This window comes from Calidris pugnax, unplaced genomic scaffold, assembly GCF_001431845.1.
Source record: "Calidris pugnax isolate Ruff unplaced genomic scaffold, ASM143184v1 scaffold18, whole genome shotgun sequence".
In the NCBI taxonomy this organism is placed as follows: Eukaryota; Metazoa; Chordata; class Aves; order Charadriiformes; family Scolopacidae; genus Calidris; species Calidris pugnax.
The window spans coordinates 19,320,528-19,340,333 of NW_015090812.1; the positions used below are offsets into that span (position 1 = coordinate 19,320,528).

Sequence of the window (19,806 nt, forward strand, 5' to 3'; positions counted from 1 at the left end):
TGCATGGGCAGGTTGTTGTCTTTATTGGGTTTGTAAAAAGCTTCAGTAATAATGCTTGACAAGTGTATTTAAAATAAAATGAAAATGAAAAAAAAAAAAAAAATCACTGGATAGTTTCTGTCCTCTTGCTTACTCTGACTTGTAGGTTCCAGGAAGTTGATTCAGTAATCCAGAATTTAGGCTTTTTGTTGTCTTCTACATTTGTATACGCAGTCTTACATGTGTACATGTGCAGAGTTCACTCATTAAATCTTTATTCTTTTATTAGGCCCCTGAGTTGTTCACACCTGAGAGAGCCTGGAAAGCTTTGCAGATAGCAGAGGAAAAACTGCTTGGTCCATTAGGCATGAAAACTTTAGATCCAGAGTAAGTACAATAGAGATGAGAGTGCAAATCAATTACAAAACATGACAGTAGGAATCACTTAACACATGGGGGTAGTATTTCTTTTGTTAAAATCCGCATATATACCTGTGAAATAAGGCTGCAATAAATACTTCTGGAACAATTATTTTACTGTTCTAAAAGTCCATGCAATTGATTTTACTCATGTAGACAATCACTAGGTGGTTTTGGATGCCACGGAGTAAGCAAGTAACATTTAGTATTGTGAAAGATAATGAGTTTGTATGTTGATATCTACTTACATACGATACAGTGCACAGCACTACATTTTGAGTAAAAGCATGAGGGCAAAATTATGAATTCAAGTCATTCCAAGACATAACCATTTTCCTACTAGTTTGAACTGTATTTGGAATTCCATTATCACATAAAATACAGAACCTGGTGGAGACCAGGTAAATGCCATGAAAAAATTTTGGTTCACTTCTGCTTTCTGGTTTTATGTATCATTTTTGTTAAGGCTTTGTTAGCATAATTTATTTTCTTTTCCTTGCAGTGATATGGTTTACTGTGGAGTATATGATAATGCGCTTGACAATGACAACTATAATGTAGCCAGAGGTTTTAATTATCACCAAGGACCTGTAAGATCCAGTTTCTTCAACTTTAGAAAAAGTGCTGTCACCTTTCAAACTGATAGCTATAATAATAATCTATTTTCATTCTTTGCTTAGGAATGGCTGTGGCCGATTGGATATTTTCTTCGTGCCAAATTGTACTTCTCCAAGTTGATTGGTCCGGAGATATATGCAAAAACCGTAGTTATGATTAAGAATGTTCTTTCTCGCCACTATGTTCACCTCGAAAGGTAAGACACCAGCTAACACAGATTTAAGATACTCATTCAAGCTAATAGTATCCACTATCCAATTGCATGTAAAAGTACAGATCTATACTATAAACAGCATCTGTTTTCTATGTGTAAAGTTTACAGCTATGTGGTCTCTTCAGAGCTCAGCTCAGGTTTCAAGTACAGCTGAGATTTAGTGCCTTTTATAGATTGCAGAATTACTAATGCTTACCAATGTGAAGACAGTGAAATAAACCTTACTTAAAAATTAGCATCTAATTTTATACGAAAAACAAATTTCAGAAAAAAATGTTGGTGAATTGCTTTTTTAAAAAATCAAATTATTTCAAAAAAACCCTGCAAAACAAAGTAGTTTAAAGGGCTAGTAGTGACAGATAAAAATTGTGGCAGATAAGGTGATGCAAAATATTGTTAGGATTAGTTGTGTTACAAATGAGGAAATTAGTATGACAGTTTCAGAATCTTCAAGTTTGATATTCCAAGAAAGCAGAGGAACTTGCTTATGGCCCTTAAATGTTCCTTTGCATTTTGAATTCTCCCTCTTAAAAACCAAACCACCAAACCCACACTATTTTTCCCCCTTCTTTCTGTCTGCTGATATTTCTAATTTTTAAGGATTTGAGACAAATGAAAACAAACAAAACAAAGATCTTGCCCTTGATATCTAGTCCATATAATCTGTTCTGCAATACTTCAAATATGCATTTATTTGTACTCATAAGAGTGAGTCAGTAGGACTGGTCAAGACAGGAGGGTTTGTCTGACCACACAAGGAAGAAAAGGGATCGTTAAGCAACTTTTTGCCTTACACAGTGTCTTGTTCCAGTGTCTTGTTTGGTAATATTACCAAATAACTTGCACAATAATTAGCGTACTTCTACTCTGTTTTGATATTTTATTTGTGTACAGAATTATTTATGAAGCAACAGGGTCAACATATGAGTATTTCAGTAGGTACATTAGTTTCTTGAGTTTTTTATTCCAATGGAGAAAAAAAAGGCTTTCTAGTCATGCTATCTTTCAGCCTTTATCAGTTTTTAGTATCATAATTAAATTTCAAGTGTAGTTTGAATATCATTCAGTTATCTCAAAGATCATTCATATTCTTGCAGCTGCAAGACTACCTGAATGAGAAACAGGACCAATAGGAGCCAGTATAAGTTCAGATATTATTAGAAGCAGGGAGTCTACACTGAAGGAGAGGCACCCCCATGAAAAACTAAAATTCCCAGCTGCAGGAAAAGAAAAAAAAAAAAAAAATTAAAGACCATACTGTGTCTGTAAGACAAGATACCTTTAGTAATGGCTTTCAGTTTCCTACTGAGATAATCTTCTAAAAGGTTTTAAAATTAAATGTTTTAATTTCAATGTATAATCTAACAATACCACTCGTTTGTTTTTTATTTTATCAGATCATCCTGGAAAGGGCTTCCAGAATTGACCAATGAAAATGGACAGTATTGCCCTTTTAGCTGTGAAACTCAGGCCTGGTCGATTGGTGTTATCCTTGAAATCCTTTATGACTTGTAAAAGTTTATTTTGATTCATTTGATGAAACTTCTGTGGTCTTATTATTGGGCATAAATGAACACTTGGCATATACTGCACAGGAAATGTCCTGTTCTGCACAATCACTTAATCCATGTCCTGACTTTCAAAGATGCTGAATGCCAGCAGCTTCTATGCCCTATAACTGGGGGGGGCTTGGAGAGCTTGTTTTTTGTAAATCAGGCCATGACAATAAAATAAAACTGCAGCGCACACTTAATGCAGAAGCTTTTAGTAAGGAGCAATTTTAAGAACATGCACAAACTTAATTTTAAGTAGCACAGGTTTTTTTTAGACTTTTCAAATCCAAATCTTAATGTAACAAAGTGGCTCTTTCGTGAGCTGAAAATAAGTAGCATAGCTCTTATGTTTTTGGTTTTTTTTTTTTTCCTCTGTCTCTTTGAGAGTAAATGGATGTTTTGCAAATGCATGCTTAAAGAGGAGTAGATTAACCTATACCTTTCTGAGTTCGGTATGCTTTGTGCTGTAGCGGCATACGTTAATGAAGGCATAATACGTTGTCTCTCTGAACTGTATTATGGGTTTGGGATTTTTTGGCATGTGTTCAGTTGAAAAATCCATTAAGCAACCACAGAAATAAAGTGTGTGAATACTGTAATAAACCAACCTTTGAGAGTTAACTTAAGCAATAATGAGGTAATATCCCATGCTAGTCCATTTTTAAATTTAAGTACTGTGGGCCATTCAGGAAACCTATTTCTTCATTTAAATCTGTTTTTCACCATGAGGAATTAGTGAGAAACATGTGCGTGTGCATACAGTGCACAGCTTATATGTTAGGGGAGGCCAAAGATAGAGAAGTCAGTGTGCTTGACTGCTTAATTCAAATAATTTATTGAAATGGTATGATCACCTCAGCCCTTTATTCTTAGGAAAATCTATTGAAGCAGGTGGAAACACTTAGCATTAGTGGGAAGAGATATTAGCCTACCACCAGAGAAGAGAAGATGAGGTTTCTAGGCCTTTTGAAATTGCACCAATAAGAATAAGCATGCTACCTCTGTGCTGTTCGTTTGGTACAGCATCCCATGAACATGATGCAAAACACGTATGTTCTTTCATATTTGGATGCCTGTGTGTCCTTCCTGAGTTCAGTTCAGTGTTCCCAAACTGAAGGGTGGTTGACAGAAGTGCAGTTGTTAATTCTCATCTCTCTATTCATGCTGTTTTTCCATCTTGGTACCACAAACAGGGAGAGAGTGAGGCTGACAATGCTTCCCACACCGTGGCAGGGGGGGAAGCAAAACTGATACTGCATTTCTTAATGTTAGACATCATATGAAAAAATATGCACAGGATGTAATTATAATGCACTAATAACACATAGGTCAAGATTTTATTGTATCTGTATTTCAAAGTTTCTGTACCCTGTCTAAAGTACGGGGCAAGTGTGCTGTTCTAGGAGGTGTGTTACAGGTAGATACGTTTAAGGGCAAGGTAATAAGCAGAAGACAGATGAATTGTAAGAAGCAGATATAGTCACACTGTTAACTTGAAAGATTAATAAATATTTTAACTCCTTTGAAGTACTTAGAAGTTATGATTAGGGAAGGTCTATGTTGTACCTCAACTTTTGAGCTGCTGCAGTACACGGGCTGGGAAATTTTTATTTTCTTGACACAATGAATGAGAGATGTCATTTGATCAAACATGTTACTGAAATGTCAACCACAGATTATTTTTTTTTATTGTGCAAGAGGCATATGAAGTATTTTTCATAATGTACGCATATTTCCAAAAATCTTTATAATTATATTGAGGTTTATGTCCTACTGTATCACTGGCTTTTTACTGTTTTCCTAAATAATTATTTCACATTTATTATTTCAAGATATGTTTTATAGCTCCTATGGTTTAGGAAGCAGGAACAATACAGCAGGATAAATTGTTCTTGCTCAATGAAACTTTTTAAAAATTGAAGGTGGAGCTTAAGAGCTGTGACTGTTGAAAAAAATTTCCACAGGGTGTCAAATTATATACATTGGCAATAACACTCTTTCAGTGTTGGAAAAAAAAAAAAAAAACAGCACAAAACTGTTGTGAAATTCATCAAAGCCTTCCTGTATTGTTAGAGATGACTTTCCACTATTTTGCAAACTGCACTGCAGATAGAGGCTTGCATATTTGTCACTGCTAGTTTTTTTTCTAATTTAATAGTAAAATTTTATAGATAAATCACCACTGTGTACACAAATATGTATGTTATGGAACTTTTAAACATGCCCGTTTATAATGTTGCTTCTGCACTCATTAGTTGAGCATAGTTTTAGTGACAATAAATAGGAAAAATATGTATCATTGGTTGACTTTGCTGTTAAGTAGCAACAAAAATAAGATTTGAGGTTATAACTGTTGGGAAGGGTTGGGGGGGTTATTGGTTTGAGGTGGGGGGGGTTTGGTTTTTAACCACAAAGCTACTCAACATTCTGTCAAGCCAGACAATTTAAAAATGAAGAGGGAAGTGAACAATGTTAAATATAACACTGACATGAGCTGGTGTTCACCTACATAAATTCTGTATGATTATCCTCTAGAAAGAGCTGACATGTTGTCTGATCTTGAACTCTATTTTTATTCATTAATAACTTCTGTATTATACACTCAGTAACTTCTAGTAATGCAAACTTATAATCAGTAAAATGTTTTAGAAATAAACAAAAGAACATAGTAAGAACAGTTAATCCATTGTGTTCCAGTTGGTGTTTCTTGAGCTATATGGTATTGAGACATCTTTATTTCCTTCCTCCCAATGGAAATAATTTTCACTGTTACCAGTATTTGTACAGTTAACAATCTTTGAATCTGTCAAGAGCTATTAACTTGAGAATTCAAGTGAAATAACCTATCATTCTGACACTGCATGTTGTAATGTAAAATGGAAAGATGAGTTTTACATGTCTGTCTAGCACGGCAGCAGCTGATTTTAGAAAATGTCATTATTCATTTATTTCTGAAATGCACAAAATAAAATTATTTCATTCAGACAGTTAACTTTTCATGTGGTTGTTTTGGAAAAAGGCCAACTATTAGAAATGATGCTGTTTGTTCAGTTGTTGGCAATACTGCACGCATCTGAGAGATCAAGCAGCCAAACTGAGGAATAAATAGATGAAGTTTTAGGGGTGACCAGGCAGGTTTCTGCTTTTGAGATTGCAGACAGCAGTTTGGGAAACATCTTTAGTTAGGAAATCTGAGATCTGCCTGTCTTGGGGTTTTACTGTAGGCCACCCTGGAGAGGCAGCTAATCTCATCACCTGAGAAGGGCTGCCCCCCCAGCTGGCTGCCCCGCGGCCTGAGGGGCTCCCGCGGCCTCAGCGCCTGCCTGAGAGCCCGCCCGGCACCGGGAAAGGTGAGGGGCCGCCGAGAGGAGCCGGAGCAGGGGGCCGCGGGCTGCCTGAGGGGCAGGAGTGCCGCCTCTGAGGCGGGATGGCGCCATCGGTGTGCGGTGAGCCTCCGGGCCGGCTCGGGGAGGTGAGGTGGAGGGCGGGGCGGAGGGCGGGGAGCTGTGCCACAGGGCTGGCCCGCGCCTCGAGGGGCGGCCTGCATGGGCCTGCCAGTGGGTGACAGGTTGGTGGAGATGCAATTAATCATAACCGCGTGCTCAAACTAGCCTTTAACTGCGTCTGGCGTTTACTGCGGCTGCTGTGTAGCTGTGCGTTAGTGAACTTTTGAAGGGTTATTTGGGTTACCTTCCCGAGTAAAAGTCCCTTTGCAGGCCCAGCCCTTGTATCTTCCCCTCTAGCCACAGGGTTCCGCAGCACCTCATCATTCAGCAGCAACGACTGGCAAAACACAATCCTGCTGGAGCCTAATGAGCTAAGTCATTAGGAGAAGCCTCTAATGAAACTGTGCAAGTTGTTCAACACTGGCAGCAGGTGCAGCACAGTTTGATTATAGGCAAGTGCCTGTGCTTGCCTGTCAGGAAAACAGGTGAAACTTGCCCTGATTGACAGAAAAATATTTGTTTTAATGTGCTTGTAAACAGAGAGAAGGAAAATGGATTCCCCTGTTGGTGTTTGGTTTGTTGTGCAAACTTTGGAGCTTATAGAATCACAGAATTGCCTAAGTTGGAAGGAACCTTTCACCTCTCATTGAGTCCAACCATCAACCTAACATTGACAAAAACCATCACTAAACTGTATCACTAAGCTCTATGTCTACCTGTCTTTTAAATGCATCCAGGGGTGGACTCAACCACTTCCTTCAGCAGCCTGTTCCAATGAGGGAGAGCTCAACCCTTAGAGTTATTCACAGTCTTTGTGCTTGGTACTTCACAGAAGGTGCTTGCTAAATTAAAGCAGAGGCTTCCCAGTACTGAGTTTTGCCTAAAAGTGCGGCTGTCCGAGTGGAGCAACATCCATTTAAAATGAGGAAATTGAATGTTGATTTTGGAGCATGAGCATCATGTAAAATCCAGAACAAGGTGCAATTTACTTGTTACTTGTTTTGGTAATCACTGTTTCTCACAGGATCAAATTCCAAAGCAGAATTACCTTGTTGTTACCAGTTGTGGTGGTAGGAAAATGAACCTGAGAGCAATATAGAAAGAAAAATGTGATCCTGTTAGTCAGGTGGTACTATTAGCCATCTGTGCTCTTGAGTTTCTGTAGGAACTTGCATATTCCTGTTGCTTGTGATGTGTTTGTCATTGTGCGTGGCCTCCTTGAATCCATTTCTTTCAGAAATCTTTCTCTCTCCATGGTATGTCTGTGCTATGTACAACCTTTCATCCACAGTTTCTGTTTGCCCTGTTTAATAATCTCTGAGTACTGTATGAAGGAAGTTTGGTATTACTGACTACATTTGACAAATAGTAAAATTGTTTACCTCAAGTCACGTAAGATGTAGTTTATGAGACCCAGGAGCACTTCCCGTCTCTGTGTCCATGTGTGGGTCACAGCAATATCTCAGTCCAACTTCAGACGGAGACACCGTTTTCCCTGTAATGCCTTTTTGCAATGGGAATGAAAGCAGGCCACAAAAGAAGAGAATTGTGCTGCAGCCTGGCAAGGGTGTTAAACTGGATGATCTGAGTTCCAGTACTAATAGAGGTAAGTTCCTCTTATTAAATTTGCTAACAAACGTGGGATTCTATCCTTCTGAGTTCTAAGTCTTTTAGAAAATAAACTGGAGCCTGATTTTGTGTAGTGATGAGAAACGTAAGATGATGTCTCCTAATCAGTTCTAAAGGAAGAAAGATATTTGCAGTCACTTAGGACTGACACACTTGTAAGTACAGTTATTTTAAAGCATGATGCTCCAAAGCGAGGTTAAATGATAATAGTGCAAGTGTGGGGGGTTTAGGGTGTTTTTTAGAGTTACAATCATAGAAAAATTCAGGAAAGCTGAAAGATTTATTTCTTGCAAATGACATCATTCTACAAACTGAACAATGTGGGTTTTTGTGGGATACATTCAGGAGCTGCTTTTTAAAATTGTTTGTAAATTTTCTTACAGCCATTCTCGATAAGAATCTTACATACAGTCTAGACCTGGAGAGTGGTGTCTGCTCTAATAATAGGCAATGAAAAATTGGTTCCAAATGGAAAAGTAAGGCTCACAACTGCTTGCATAACACCCTGAAGGCTAGCAAAATAATTTTGTCTTGGCAAGAGCAGTCATTGAAGGGCATTAGTAGGTTAACTATTGTTGAGATGGTTTGTAGTATTATGCTTAAGGAGAGTTGCAAGTAGAATTTTGAAACAAGTTTGGTATATAAATTTTGTAGGTGTGAATGATTGATTTAAACACCATGGATGACATATTAGAAAGGATCTTACCTGAATGTATGGTAACCTAGAGGCTAGCACTGTGGGCTGGCTGGGGGTAAACATCTCAGTGGAAAGTTGAGGATGATAGATCAGGTAAGAATAATGCAACTTATAATAGCTGAAAAATTAACATTTGCAGCTTCATAGCAGAGGGTGGCGCCAGTTCGCCTCCTTCCCTTGTTCAAGTTCATGTTAAGACAAGGCTGGGAGATTGAGTTGCCTGGTTCTTCCTTCTGAGAAAGTCTATTTCAGTATGAACACACTCTCTTGTCTGTGTTCTAATTCCTGAAGTCTCCGTTCACACAGGTCAAAACAGTAATAATTGGTTTAGATGTTTAGATTATGTTTTGGTAACATATTCCCATGTAGAGGAAGAGAAAAGGAATATATCTTTGACAATTTGATGGCTTAAAGTGATAACTGAATCTAATGAGTAGATTTCAGTATTAAAAAGTTCAGGAGTCTGTTTATCTGTTTTATTGCAAAGTTCAAGGATCTATTTATCTCTAAAGAATGGGAAGTGCTAGGATGTGAAACCAGGTGATGTTAGGCATTTTTTATTATTTGTGTTGTAGTTCATCTAATGATTCTGTAATTACTTGTTTTTATATCTGTTTCTTTATAAGTTTTGTTTATGTACAAATAAACTTAATGTGAAAACTGAAAATAGTTCTGCCTGGGCAGTCTTTCACTATAACTGTGGATATTTTAACCTAAGTATTTTTAAATGGCATTCAGTTTGCACACAGCATTTTTCTGGGACAATCAATTGCAAACGATGAGGCTAAAAATGCTGAAACTGTAATTAAAAATTAATAATTTGGGGCTCAGGAAAACTGTGCAGTGCTTAGATTTAGTCGCAGAGGTTGTGTTGAACGCCCTTGTTCTCACAGAGTATGAAAGATTTGTAGACCTGAGATTTATGTTGTGATATTGTTGGTTAAACATAATTGTAAGGCTGTACTCTAGGAATGAAAGCCAGTAATGGACAAGTCTAGATAAGAATACAAGCAGTAGGAAGGAATCTAGATGGACTCAGGCACTGAGACATGGTAAGAAAAAAGAATAAAAAGAGCAATATGAAATGATAGCTCATTTTAAGTGGCTCAGAACAGCTTTATATTAAATACAATTACAAAAGAAAAAATATGGAGACTGTAGCTGACAAAATCCAAGTGCACCTGTCCTAGAGCTTTAAGTTCTAGTCATCAGCTTTACATGATTTTAACAGGCTACATTTTCTAGCAGTTATTCCAGTTGCTGAAGGTGGGTAGGAACATCACATTTTCCAGATAATTTTGTAATTTGTAAAGCCTATAATCAGACCTACTTATGACAGCTATTGAAGAGGTGGCTTTGTTTTCTTGTAATGGCTGACTGGCCAGTACTGCTCCAGGTCTCTCCCCAGGCCTCTGAGGGCCATTTTGATGGCCTTGGTATAGTTAGGTTACTCCAGAGCTTTTCCCAAGGCCTCCGGGTGCCATTCAGTTAAATTTAAGCACCAGATTCTGCTATCAGTTGGATCACAGTAAATATAGGCTAATTTAATTTCCATGTCTTGGGTAATTGCAGATTTACTTTTGCATGATTTTGGCTTTAGACAGTTTATACACCTTTACAAACAGCAGTTAAAAGTAGAAATCAGAAGTATTTATGTTATAAACTATTGTTTGTTCCAGGGTAGGGAACAATAGGTTCTTTAAAAGTCATACATTAGGGGTTTTTTTGGCTTCTATAAAATATAAAGTCAGTACCTTTGTGTGAATCTAACACAACAGACAGAATTCTCTTGTAGTCCCAAAAAGCTAATAGAATATTGTACTTTGGATTTATCGAATTGGAGAAGACATCTGCAAAAATGTTAAAAGCAAATAAAAGCTAGTTGATAACAGGGTATATGTGTTAGTAGGAGTAAACAGATGTTCATCTGATTATTTGTCATGGTTTCAAAACTGACCTTTGCACAAAAATTCCATGAAAACATGAAGGGTTTAGAGGTTTTGTTCTTGTGTTGTTATACAATGGTTTAGGTTGGAAGGGACCTTAAAGGTCATCTAATTCCAACCCCCCTGCCATGGGCAGGGACACCTCCTGCTAGATCAGGTTGCTCAAAGCCCCATCCAGCCTGGTCTTGAACACTTCCAGGGATGAGGCCTTATCAACTTCCCTGGGCAACCTGTTCCAGTGTCTCACCACCCTCATAGTGAAAAATTTCTTCCTGATATCCAATCTAAATCTACCCTTTTCCAGTTTGAAGCCATTACCCCTCATCCTATCACTACATGCCCTTGTAAAAAGTCCCTCTCCAGCTTTCTTGTAGGTCCCCTTTAGGTACTGGAATGCTGCTATAAGGTGTCCCCGGAGCCTTCTCTTCTCCAGGCTGAACAACCCCAACTCTTTCAGCCTGTGCTCATAGCATAGGTTCTCCAACCCTCTGATCATATTTGTGGCCCTCTTGGACCCATTCCAATAGGTCCATGTCCTTCTTATGTTGAGGACTCCAGAGTTGGACCCAGTACTCCAGGTGGGGTGTCACGAGAGCAGAGTAGAGGGGCAGAGTCATTTCTCTCAACCTGCTGGCCATGCTTCTTTTTATGCAGCCCAGGATTTGGTTGGTTTTCTGGGCCACGAACACAGATTGGCAGCTCATGTTGAGCTTATCCACCAGCAGAATCACATCCCTGTCCCTCAGGGTGGCTCTCAGTCCATTCTCCACCCAATCTGTATTTGTGCTTGGGATTGCCCCAACCCATGTGCAGGACCTTGCACTTGGCCTGATTGAACTTAATGAGGTTGACACAGGCCAACCTATCAAGCCTGTCCACGTCCCTCCAGTGTGTTGACTGCTGCACATAGCTTGGTGTTGTCAGCAAACTTTTTGAGGATGCACTCAATCCCAACATCCATGTCACCAACAAAGATGTTTGTTAAACAGCACCAGTCCCAGTAGCAATCCCTGAGGGATACCACGTGTCACTGCTCACCACTTGGACATTGAGCTGTTGACCACAATTCTTTGAGTACAACCATTAGAAAGTTTTGTTCTGTCTGCACTGGAAAACTGACTACAGAAGCTTGAAAGTTATTATTCAAAAAGTAAACGTTTATTAGTTTAGTAGCTGAGATAAGAAGCCTTCAATCAGGTAATTAAACCTTTCTTCCAAATTTCAGCACATACTTTTTTATCAGTGATGAAGTAATTGTTCTAAACTGAATGTTGCTGTTAAGTGTCATCTTACTTCCTATTCTTCTCCCTCATTTCATTTAACATAAAAGGCCCCATTTAATTGTACAGGGTAGGTGTTTCTATATCTGCTGCCAGAGTTCAAATTATAAAGCACGTAATTATTTGTTGAGAGGGAGAGCCACAGTATTGCTGTCAGTATTTTTTAATCTCTTGGAGCCTCTGTGTTTCAGTCCATGCTTCGATGCTTTATTTTTGACTTAAGACTGATTGTCTGAAGAGCAACCTACTGCTTGGTGGTTAGCGAATCCTTCAAGAAAGTCAGAGATGTGGTGATGGTTAAGGGCACTGAATGGGAGAAGGACTTCTATAAAGGCACCAAAGAGGGATAAGGAGGATGTTTCCTCAGCTGTGGAGTGTTTCAAAGGGAGGAAGCAGGAAAGAGGAAGTTCTGGTGTCTTGTGCAGCTGCATGCTGTAGTACATAAAAATGATGGAGAGCGGGAAGCTGCAGTTTAATATTAGTCTGGGCCTACTGGATGGTCTGTCTGGCCCTGTATTTCAGTGGAGGGCAAAAGGAGGAAGCTGTTCAGAGTGGGCAAGATTCTTTAAAAGACATAGATGCACAGCAGAGCAAGGAATCGGAAACACTGCCAACGTTCTTCTTTTTTTCTTCAAATTTTGTTTTGACATTTTTCAAATAAATGAAAATATTTTCTAGGTTGTACCATTTGCATTGATTTTTCATGGTCCTCTTCTGAAAAAATGATCAAATGTGATTTGAGAGCAACACAGTTTCTGTTAGACTAACAAGAATTCTATTTATAATTATTTTCCCACTACAAAACTTTTCACCAGGTAGATTTTGACAAGTAAATTAGTTTTTATTATTTAACTTTTCAGCTGTATCCATTTTGGATTCTGTAATCCTGTATAATATCACTGAAATTATTAAACTGAGATGACTTAAACTACCTGTATTAATGTTGCATTAAAGTAACGTTTATTGTTGCTTTTATTTTATTTTTTAATAGATTAATTCTGAGATGAGACAACTGAATGCAAAATGTGGGGACTCGGGGTACAGTTTATGACAAACCTTTGCAAAGAAACTTTTCAAAAATTTAAAAATTTAGATTTTTTTTTTTTTTAAACATCGGTAGAAGTTAATTTAGAGGGGTTTTGTAGCTTTATTTATATTGTAAGCAAATAGAAAATAACATTTTGTTCAACAGGAAGCACACCATTCAGCCTGGAATAAAATAATTCATATGTGAGACTCAAGAAAAAGTCAGTAAAATGAAGAACAAGAAAAGTATTCTCAAGTTTTCGTGGAGTGTCCATTAATGTATGGACTGATGCTGTACAAGAAAGGTAATCTGCAGTCTGTTACCATGATGTTAATAAATGTAAGAATTGAAGAGTCCCTTTGTTGGACACAGCTGTCCATGGACCATATTTCCAGATCCTGGAAGATGAAGGAGGAGATGGTGGCGGTATTCAGAAATACTGCCAGCTGCCTGGAGAGATTTGTACTCTTATGCACGTTATGTCCTATTTTTCTGTCTCCCCAAATGCAGGCATCACAGACATAGGGCTCTAGTGATATTATACTGAAATGGAATAGTAGTCTGACTAAGAGTTCTAGACCACAGAAGGGAAGAGCAGCTTGAGGAACTAATTGTAATCATGGATGCATTTCCAAACTTATTTCGGTTGTGATCTGATTGTCACTTTTGAAAAACAGATTCTTTTTTATGCTGAGATCTTGGGGAAAAAGAACTCCTGTAGAGGCTTAAAAAAACCTGTTTTCCACCTGACTGCAGTTAAAATTCTGCATTATTTTGTGAGCCCCATTTCTAGCTGCTCAGCCTGTTCACTGCAGTGTCTTAAAGATGACTCTCAATTTCTCCATCCAGCCCTCACCCTTGTTCAGTGTAGCTAAAATACCACTGTGAAATTCACCCAGGAATCATCAAAATCATTGGAAACGTAAGTACTACATCAGACTTTAATATTTTATGTGCTTGAGCTTCACATTTTAAAGTCTTTTGATGTCATATACAAAAGTAGCTCACAATAGTAATTACTATAATAGTAACTTTTGTCTCATAAAGTTAATTCTCAGCGTTCCCTATTCAATTTGCTATAATTATGTACTCAATGTACTGCTAATAAGTATACTCTTTCAACATGTGTATAAGTTTGATGTATATATGTTTTCAAATGTAGAGGAAAGCAGTAGAAGTCAAGGATTTACATCTTTAGCATTTTTTAGTATTAATGCTTTATTAAGTATTGTATTACATTAAAATTTTGGCATGAAACTCAGATATCAGGATCCTTTGAAATGCTAAACAGCTGTGACAGTAATTAGTACACGCCACTCTCACTATTCTGTTTCCAGTGCTAAGAATTTAAGAATTGCTCTGAATTAACTGAAGAGACATTTGCATGGTATGTAGGTGTCTCTGGGGCCTAAACTTTCTTTCTTGGAAAATTGTGACTGCTGCACCCTGAGAACTTTTGGTAGCTTCAGGACATGAGGAAATGGATGGCAGCTAGAGCTAGCTGGTTAACACACTTTTGGGAAAATTTTACACTGGGGATGTAGATGTGGTATAATCCTCTTAGAACAGACATGCAAAGGCATAATTATGTATCAGTAGTACAAAGAATAGTATGAGTATGCAGCTATAGCAGATAGAATAATTTTATTGAATTACTGCTTTGTGAATCCCTGCCAGGAAGTCCTTTACATCTGAGTTGATTCTCCAAAATATTTTCACTTGCTAAACCTAATTAAAAGCTGTATTAAGGGTATTTATATTACTGTTCCTCTATAATTACCGTTGCACAAAGGATGCTATTCTTTTCTGAAAAGGTGATAAGATGTTCACAAATAGTCTGTCTTTCATACTGTGGATAACATCAGGCTAAGCTTGAAAGTCTTGAAATTAATAGATTATAGTAAATTAATATTTCTCTATAAGGATGGTTATATATTATAATTGCATTCAAATTTATTGCAAAAAATAATTCATTCTGTAAGGGATCGATTTAATAGATGGAACATCAGATTGGAGTAACTCCAGAAAATTAATTACTCAGTCCTCCTGAGTAGGAAGTCTACCTGATTGTAGTGATCTGATGGTCCAAAGAAGGCTGGGCAGTAGATTCATAGTGCAGAGCAAAAATACTAAAAAATGCTGGAAGAATAAGAGGACTTAAAAGTTACATTTATTACCCTGGCTTTCTGTATGCCCAGTCACTGCAGGTCTAGCACAGCTGTGGGGGACCTTGTACCAACAACACCCTTGACGGGCAGCAGGTTCTCTGTGGAACCATCATAACAAAAAAAAAAAAAAAAAAAAATAAAAAAATCCCACTGAGGACCAGAAGAAGTGGCTTGTGACCTGCACTCAGAGCACAACCCAACCCTGCACTAAAAAGCCTTATTTACACTACTTAGTACTAAGATGGTGATGAATAATCTTGCTACCTTTTATCTTCATTAATAATAGTTGCAGAACACTGTGTCATCTTACACCTACTCATAACTGAATCTGATATTTTTAGGTCTTCAAAGTGCTATGTTTAGCATTAATATAAGTCTATAAGGTTATAGCAAGATCAGACTTTGTGCAATATGGAAAGTTAATACAGAACATGCTTTTTAAATTTAACATGAGTGCTACTTTGTTAGTGTAGGAACTGAATATGGGCCAACAGTAATAAGACAACTGAGAAAACATGGGTTTGACATGGGATTTATTTTTATGGTGATTAAAACACAGGTGTCAAATTAGGTAGAGACTAAGTGCACTTGTGGTTGGTCTAGGAGATTGCATAAGGCTGTTGAACTGCAACCAAAAGAATGAGATTTATGTGTTTCAGGTTTGGTTGTGGTGGGTTTTTTCTTTTTTTTTTTTTTTTTTTTTTTTTTTTAACCAGACGAGATAAAACAGTATACATGACATTCCTGTTGCTCTCCCATCAAATTCAGAAAAATACAGTGGTTCTTAAAATAACTTAAGTAACTTATGTTTATGCAGCACTACTTTCTCTTCCTTTAAAGTACATATCCATTCAGAAGCTGTCCCTTTTATCCACAGCTATTTGGGAGATAAAACATTATTTTACTTGTAAAGTTTGAGACCTGAAATAGCAGCATTATGCTGATACATACTGATGTTTTTTTGTTTATTTACATATGTACATATTTATATATGCTGATACCATTACACAGATGTAGCATAGCATCTCCTTCAACTGAAAACAAAAAATAGCTGTAGTATGAAATTATCATTTGGGCATGTAGCATTTAACCGTGAGTCTGTCAGAAAACAAACCAAAAAATCCCAACCTATCTTGTGTTAGCAAGATGGCATTGAGCAACCTTTCTGGGAATGCCAGAGTTCAGTGGTCAGTAGGCGCATAAAGCATTAGATCAAAAGCATTAGATCAGATGTATCATGGACCTCAATTCCCGTTTTTGTCCAAATGTTCTTGTATCTCATGGCAATACACGGCTTTCACAATCTATGACGAGGGGCTCTAAATCTTATATTGTGAGGTTAACGCCTAGTGCTGCTTTGCCCTTCCAGTAGAATACTCTGTGACTCTGACTGTTCCCTCTCTCGGAGTCACCTCCTTCTCCTCCCTGTCCTCTGGCTAAATGGAGGAGTGGATTACTAGCAGAGGAATGCAACACTTCCAATTTGCCATGTAGGTGGCAATTGCTGCATTCCAAAGAGGTTACCACAGCAAAACCCTCAGAGATACATGTACCTCAATTAGAAAGAAAGTATAGCTTCACTTCCAGAGCTTGTTAAAGTTGTAAATCATGTCTAATATGGCACTTAGTAGGCTTGAACTTAGCTATTTCAACTCTAAGAAAATCCTGAATAAATAGGTATCCGTTTCCTCATGTGGCCAGCTTCTCACACTAATTTTCCCTATCAATCCTAATACAAAGTATTTATTATGATCTCAGCCATTTCCTCTTCCTCGCCTTCCTATTTTCCATTGCATAACTATAATTATTATTGATTATATCTAATTAGGATTCATTGTGCTTCAAAGGCGTGATACTTGGTCTCTGCCTCCAAGAGGTGATAATCTTACATTTAGGCTTAACATCATGAGCAAGAGACAAGGGGACAATTGAATGGAAGGACAAGAGCACCCACTTCAAAAACACATGATCTTTGCCTTAGTTGACTAGCTAGGTATTTGTAATTAAGTAAAATCTGAGTTCAAAGCATTTTCATGACTGGTATATGGAAGGGAATGCTACCAGCGTGAAGTGGTTTATTTATTTATTTCAGAACAACGTGTTTTCTTGAGGGCAGCTGTATTTATCCAGTAGAGCATGTGCACTTCACTGCTTTTGTAAACTGAATGGCTTGCACACACACCAGGGACTTCTTTCTTTCCTTTCACTGAAAGATAGCCTGTAAGTCATGCTTCCCTGGGAATAGGCACCATTTACATGCCTGTCCCTCCCCTGTTTGAAGCTCTTTGTTGCTATGCTGTCTTCAGTTCATTTCTGTATTTTCTTCTATGCTCAGGTCTCTGCATGCCCCTTAAACCCAGGGTTACATGATAATGAAGCAATGATAGGGATTGGACTCTTTTGTACATTCCATTCCTGCTGTCCTGCAAAACAGATTCCCCTCTTCAAAATACTAGGAGTTGTGTGTATTCTTTTGTTACTACTTTATCTAGGAAATTGCATGTCATTGTTGATCTGTCACTCATTTTGCCATACCTTGAATACTACATGGGAGAACAAAGTACCTGACAGTTGAGTACTTGAGAAAACAAAGATTTCACAGTCTAGTAAAAATTATGTTATGTCCTTTGTCTGTTATGCTACTTGTAATGAGCAGTCTTTGCAAATCAGGCTCTATAGCTACTTGCACTACAAAAGAATGTATGATGTATGAGCTGTTCTGAGGCTTTATGTGTTACAAATTCTATCAATTACTGCACTTCCATCTATTGCCGTACAATGGGAGTGCCAAACAGAAGCCTTCGTTTTGGGGATGAATTGATGTTGGTAGACATTAAGAGACTCTATCCCCATCAAACAGTTGCAGACTGGTGAGCACAGATGTGCCTGAAAACATAGCTATAATAAACATACTGCACTTCCAACTATTGCCATGGGAATAAAAACCCCCAGAAACACAGTGTTAGGTGCATTAAGCATCTTTGTATTTCATATCGTTACTTTTGGTAAACAATGGGTGTCATCATATCCTTGGATAGAATGCACTACAGGAATTTCTAAACAAAATTACTCTGTGTTAAATTGTTGTTAGGCATTTCTCAGTTTAATTTTTAATTTATTTCAGATATGATTCCAGGCATGCTTAATATTTTGAATCAAAATGGAAGACATTGTTCCAGCCCTGAGGAACTGACTATTTGTAGAAAGTTGGGGTTTTTTCCTTATGGTAGAGAGATTTCTAATTCACCATGAAAACATGTTAAGAATATTGAACAGAAATTGTTCCTTAGGTGTTCCTTACAGTGTTCACTGCTGAAGGAGTGAGACTTCACCTGCTTCTGCTTTCCTGTGAAAGCGAAAACTCACTGATATAGCATCGTGAGAACACATCCTGTGGTGACTTCTCATTGCTATGTGGAGTGAAAGTAAGGGCTTGGGAAACAGTCAGGGAATACCTTTGAAACTCTCCAGACTCTAATTGACTGACAGGTCCTGATTGCCAAGAACATCCCGGTCCTGGCACATTTGGAGGAGACCTTTGAATAGTAAACAACAAAGATCCTACTGAGAAAGGCCATAGTTAAATCGTTTCTTTGTGGGCTTTTGTGCCTTTCAAGTCTATAGCTGAATATTACATATTTGTATTAAGGCAATATCTGGAAGCCCCAAGAAGGTGTTCTTGTGTTGAGTATGATGACATAAGCAGTCATAACCTTTTCTCCAGTAAGCTTACTAGCTCTGACTGTAAACATAATTTTTTGTTTAATGTGTCTCTTTATTTTTGTAAATTTAAGGAGTCTAAGTGCTTGAAAATGTTAATTCATTATCCAGTGAAATTCAAACCTCTTTAAATTAGTCAGTCTGGTAAGAATTCACCCCAGTAGATACATTCAGCATCTCCATGTTACCCACTCACTGTATCTCATCAATAGCCTTCTGCAAAGAAACACGAGAGAAATCTTTCACTCTGTGTCTAAGTCACCAAAGTCAAGCTATTTTAGACCAATGAACAAAGCAACTTCTAGACTCTAAAACAATTGAAAAGTAATTTACACAAAATGTGAAAATAGATTACCACCAAAAATGTATTTAACTTACACCGAGAAGATTCCTTCTTGGTATGGAATGACAGCTATCTCTTAATAAAAGAGGAGTGAACATTTAGTGAGGGATGCTGACTTGGCATCGATAAGGACCTTGTGGATCAGGCAGAATGGGGCACAGTATAGTTATTGCCAAGACTAGATGCACTAGAATGAGAGCTCGAAAAAAGAGCAATAAGATAGATTTTCCTAGGATAGATTTCCAGGAGTAATGTGAAAGTTGACTCCTGGTCTTAAATATGGCATTAATATAGGGGCGGCCAAACTTGGCTTAGAATCAGGAGGACTGCCTGAGTCTGAGGTCCAGATGTCCTAATCACTTGTCTGTTCTGGATTACAGTTGACATTCTCAGATTCCCTCATGGCTTATTACATCTCCTCATTAAATTCTTGTCAGAAATATTACTTGACAGTGACAAATTTGTTGGGTTTGTCAGGCAAATTTTTCAAAATGTTTTTGCTCAGTCTTTGGTATTTGGACTTTTTAATCTACATTCAAATTTACAAAATAAATTTCCTTTATCCAATCCAGGGCAGTCAGACTAAGCCATAAGGGAGACTTTTTCAATTTTCACGTAAATTCTTGAACGTCTTCTGGACTTCCCAGGACAGGAGAAAAAAGGAGTGTCTTTTTAGGTGATCACATTCACATTCTTTCTACTGTATTTATGAATAGCTCTTTACTAAATTATTATCAAATTAAGCTCAAGTTAAGCTACTGATGCT

General features: G+C 37.7%; 2 protein-coding genes across 5 annotated transcripts in view; both read left to right on the plus strand.

The window, feature by feature from the left end:
- Positions 1 to 5,776, plus strand: part of AGL (amylo-alpha-1, 6-glucosidase, 4-alpha-glucanotransferase) — a 36,502-nt gene extending 30,726 nt beyond the window's left edge. For 3 of the 4 annotated variants that reach the window (XM_014939294.1, XM_014939291.1, XM_014939293.1), the window contains exons 31-34: positions 269 to 366; positions 902 to 989; positions 1,080 to 1,213; positions 2,629 to 5,776. In XM_014939294.1, the coding sequence (XP_014794780.1) occupies positions 269 to 366; positions 902 to 989; positions 1,080 to 1,213; positions 2,629 to 2,746 (438 nt within the window). In that variant the 3' untranslated portion in view covers positions 2,747 to 5,776. The remainder of the gene's footprint in view (positions 1 to 268; positions 367 to 901; positions 990 to 1,079; positions 1,214 to 2,628) is intronic. The other variant, XR_001411645.1, reaches the window with a different exon arrangement.
- Positions 5,777 to 6,211: 435 nt separating this feature from the next.
- The window catches only part of LOC106886232 (hornerin-like), an 84,006-nt gene continuing 70,411 nt past the window's right edge, over positions 6,212 to 19,806 (plus strand). The window contains exons 1-2 of the mRNA XM_014938964.1: positions 6,212 to 6,256; positions 7,686 to 7,836. Coding sequence (XP_014794450.1) covers positions 6,212 to 6,256; positions 7,686 to 7,836 — 196 coding nt within the window. The remainder of the gene's footprint in view (positions 6,257 to 7,685; positions 7,837 to 19,806) is intronic.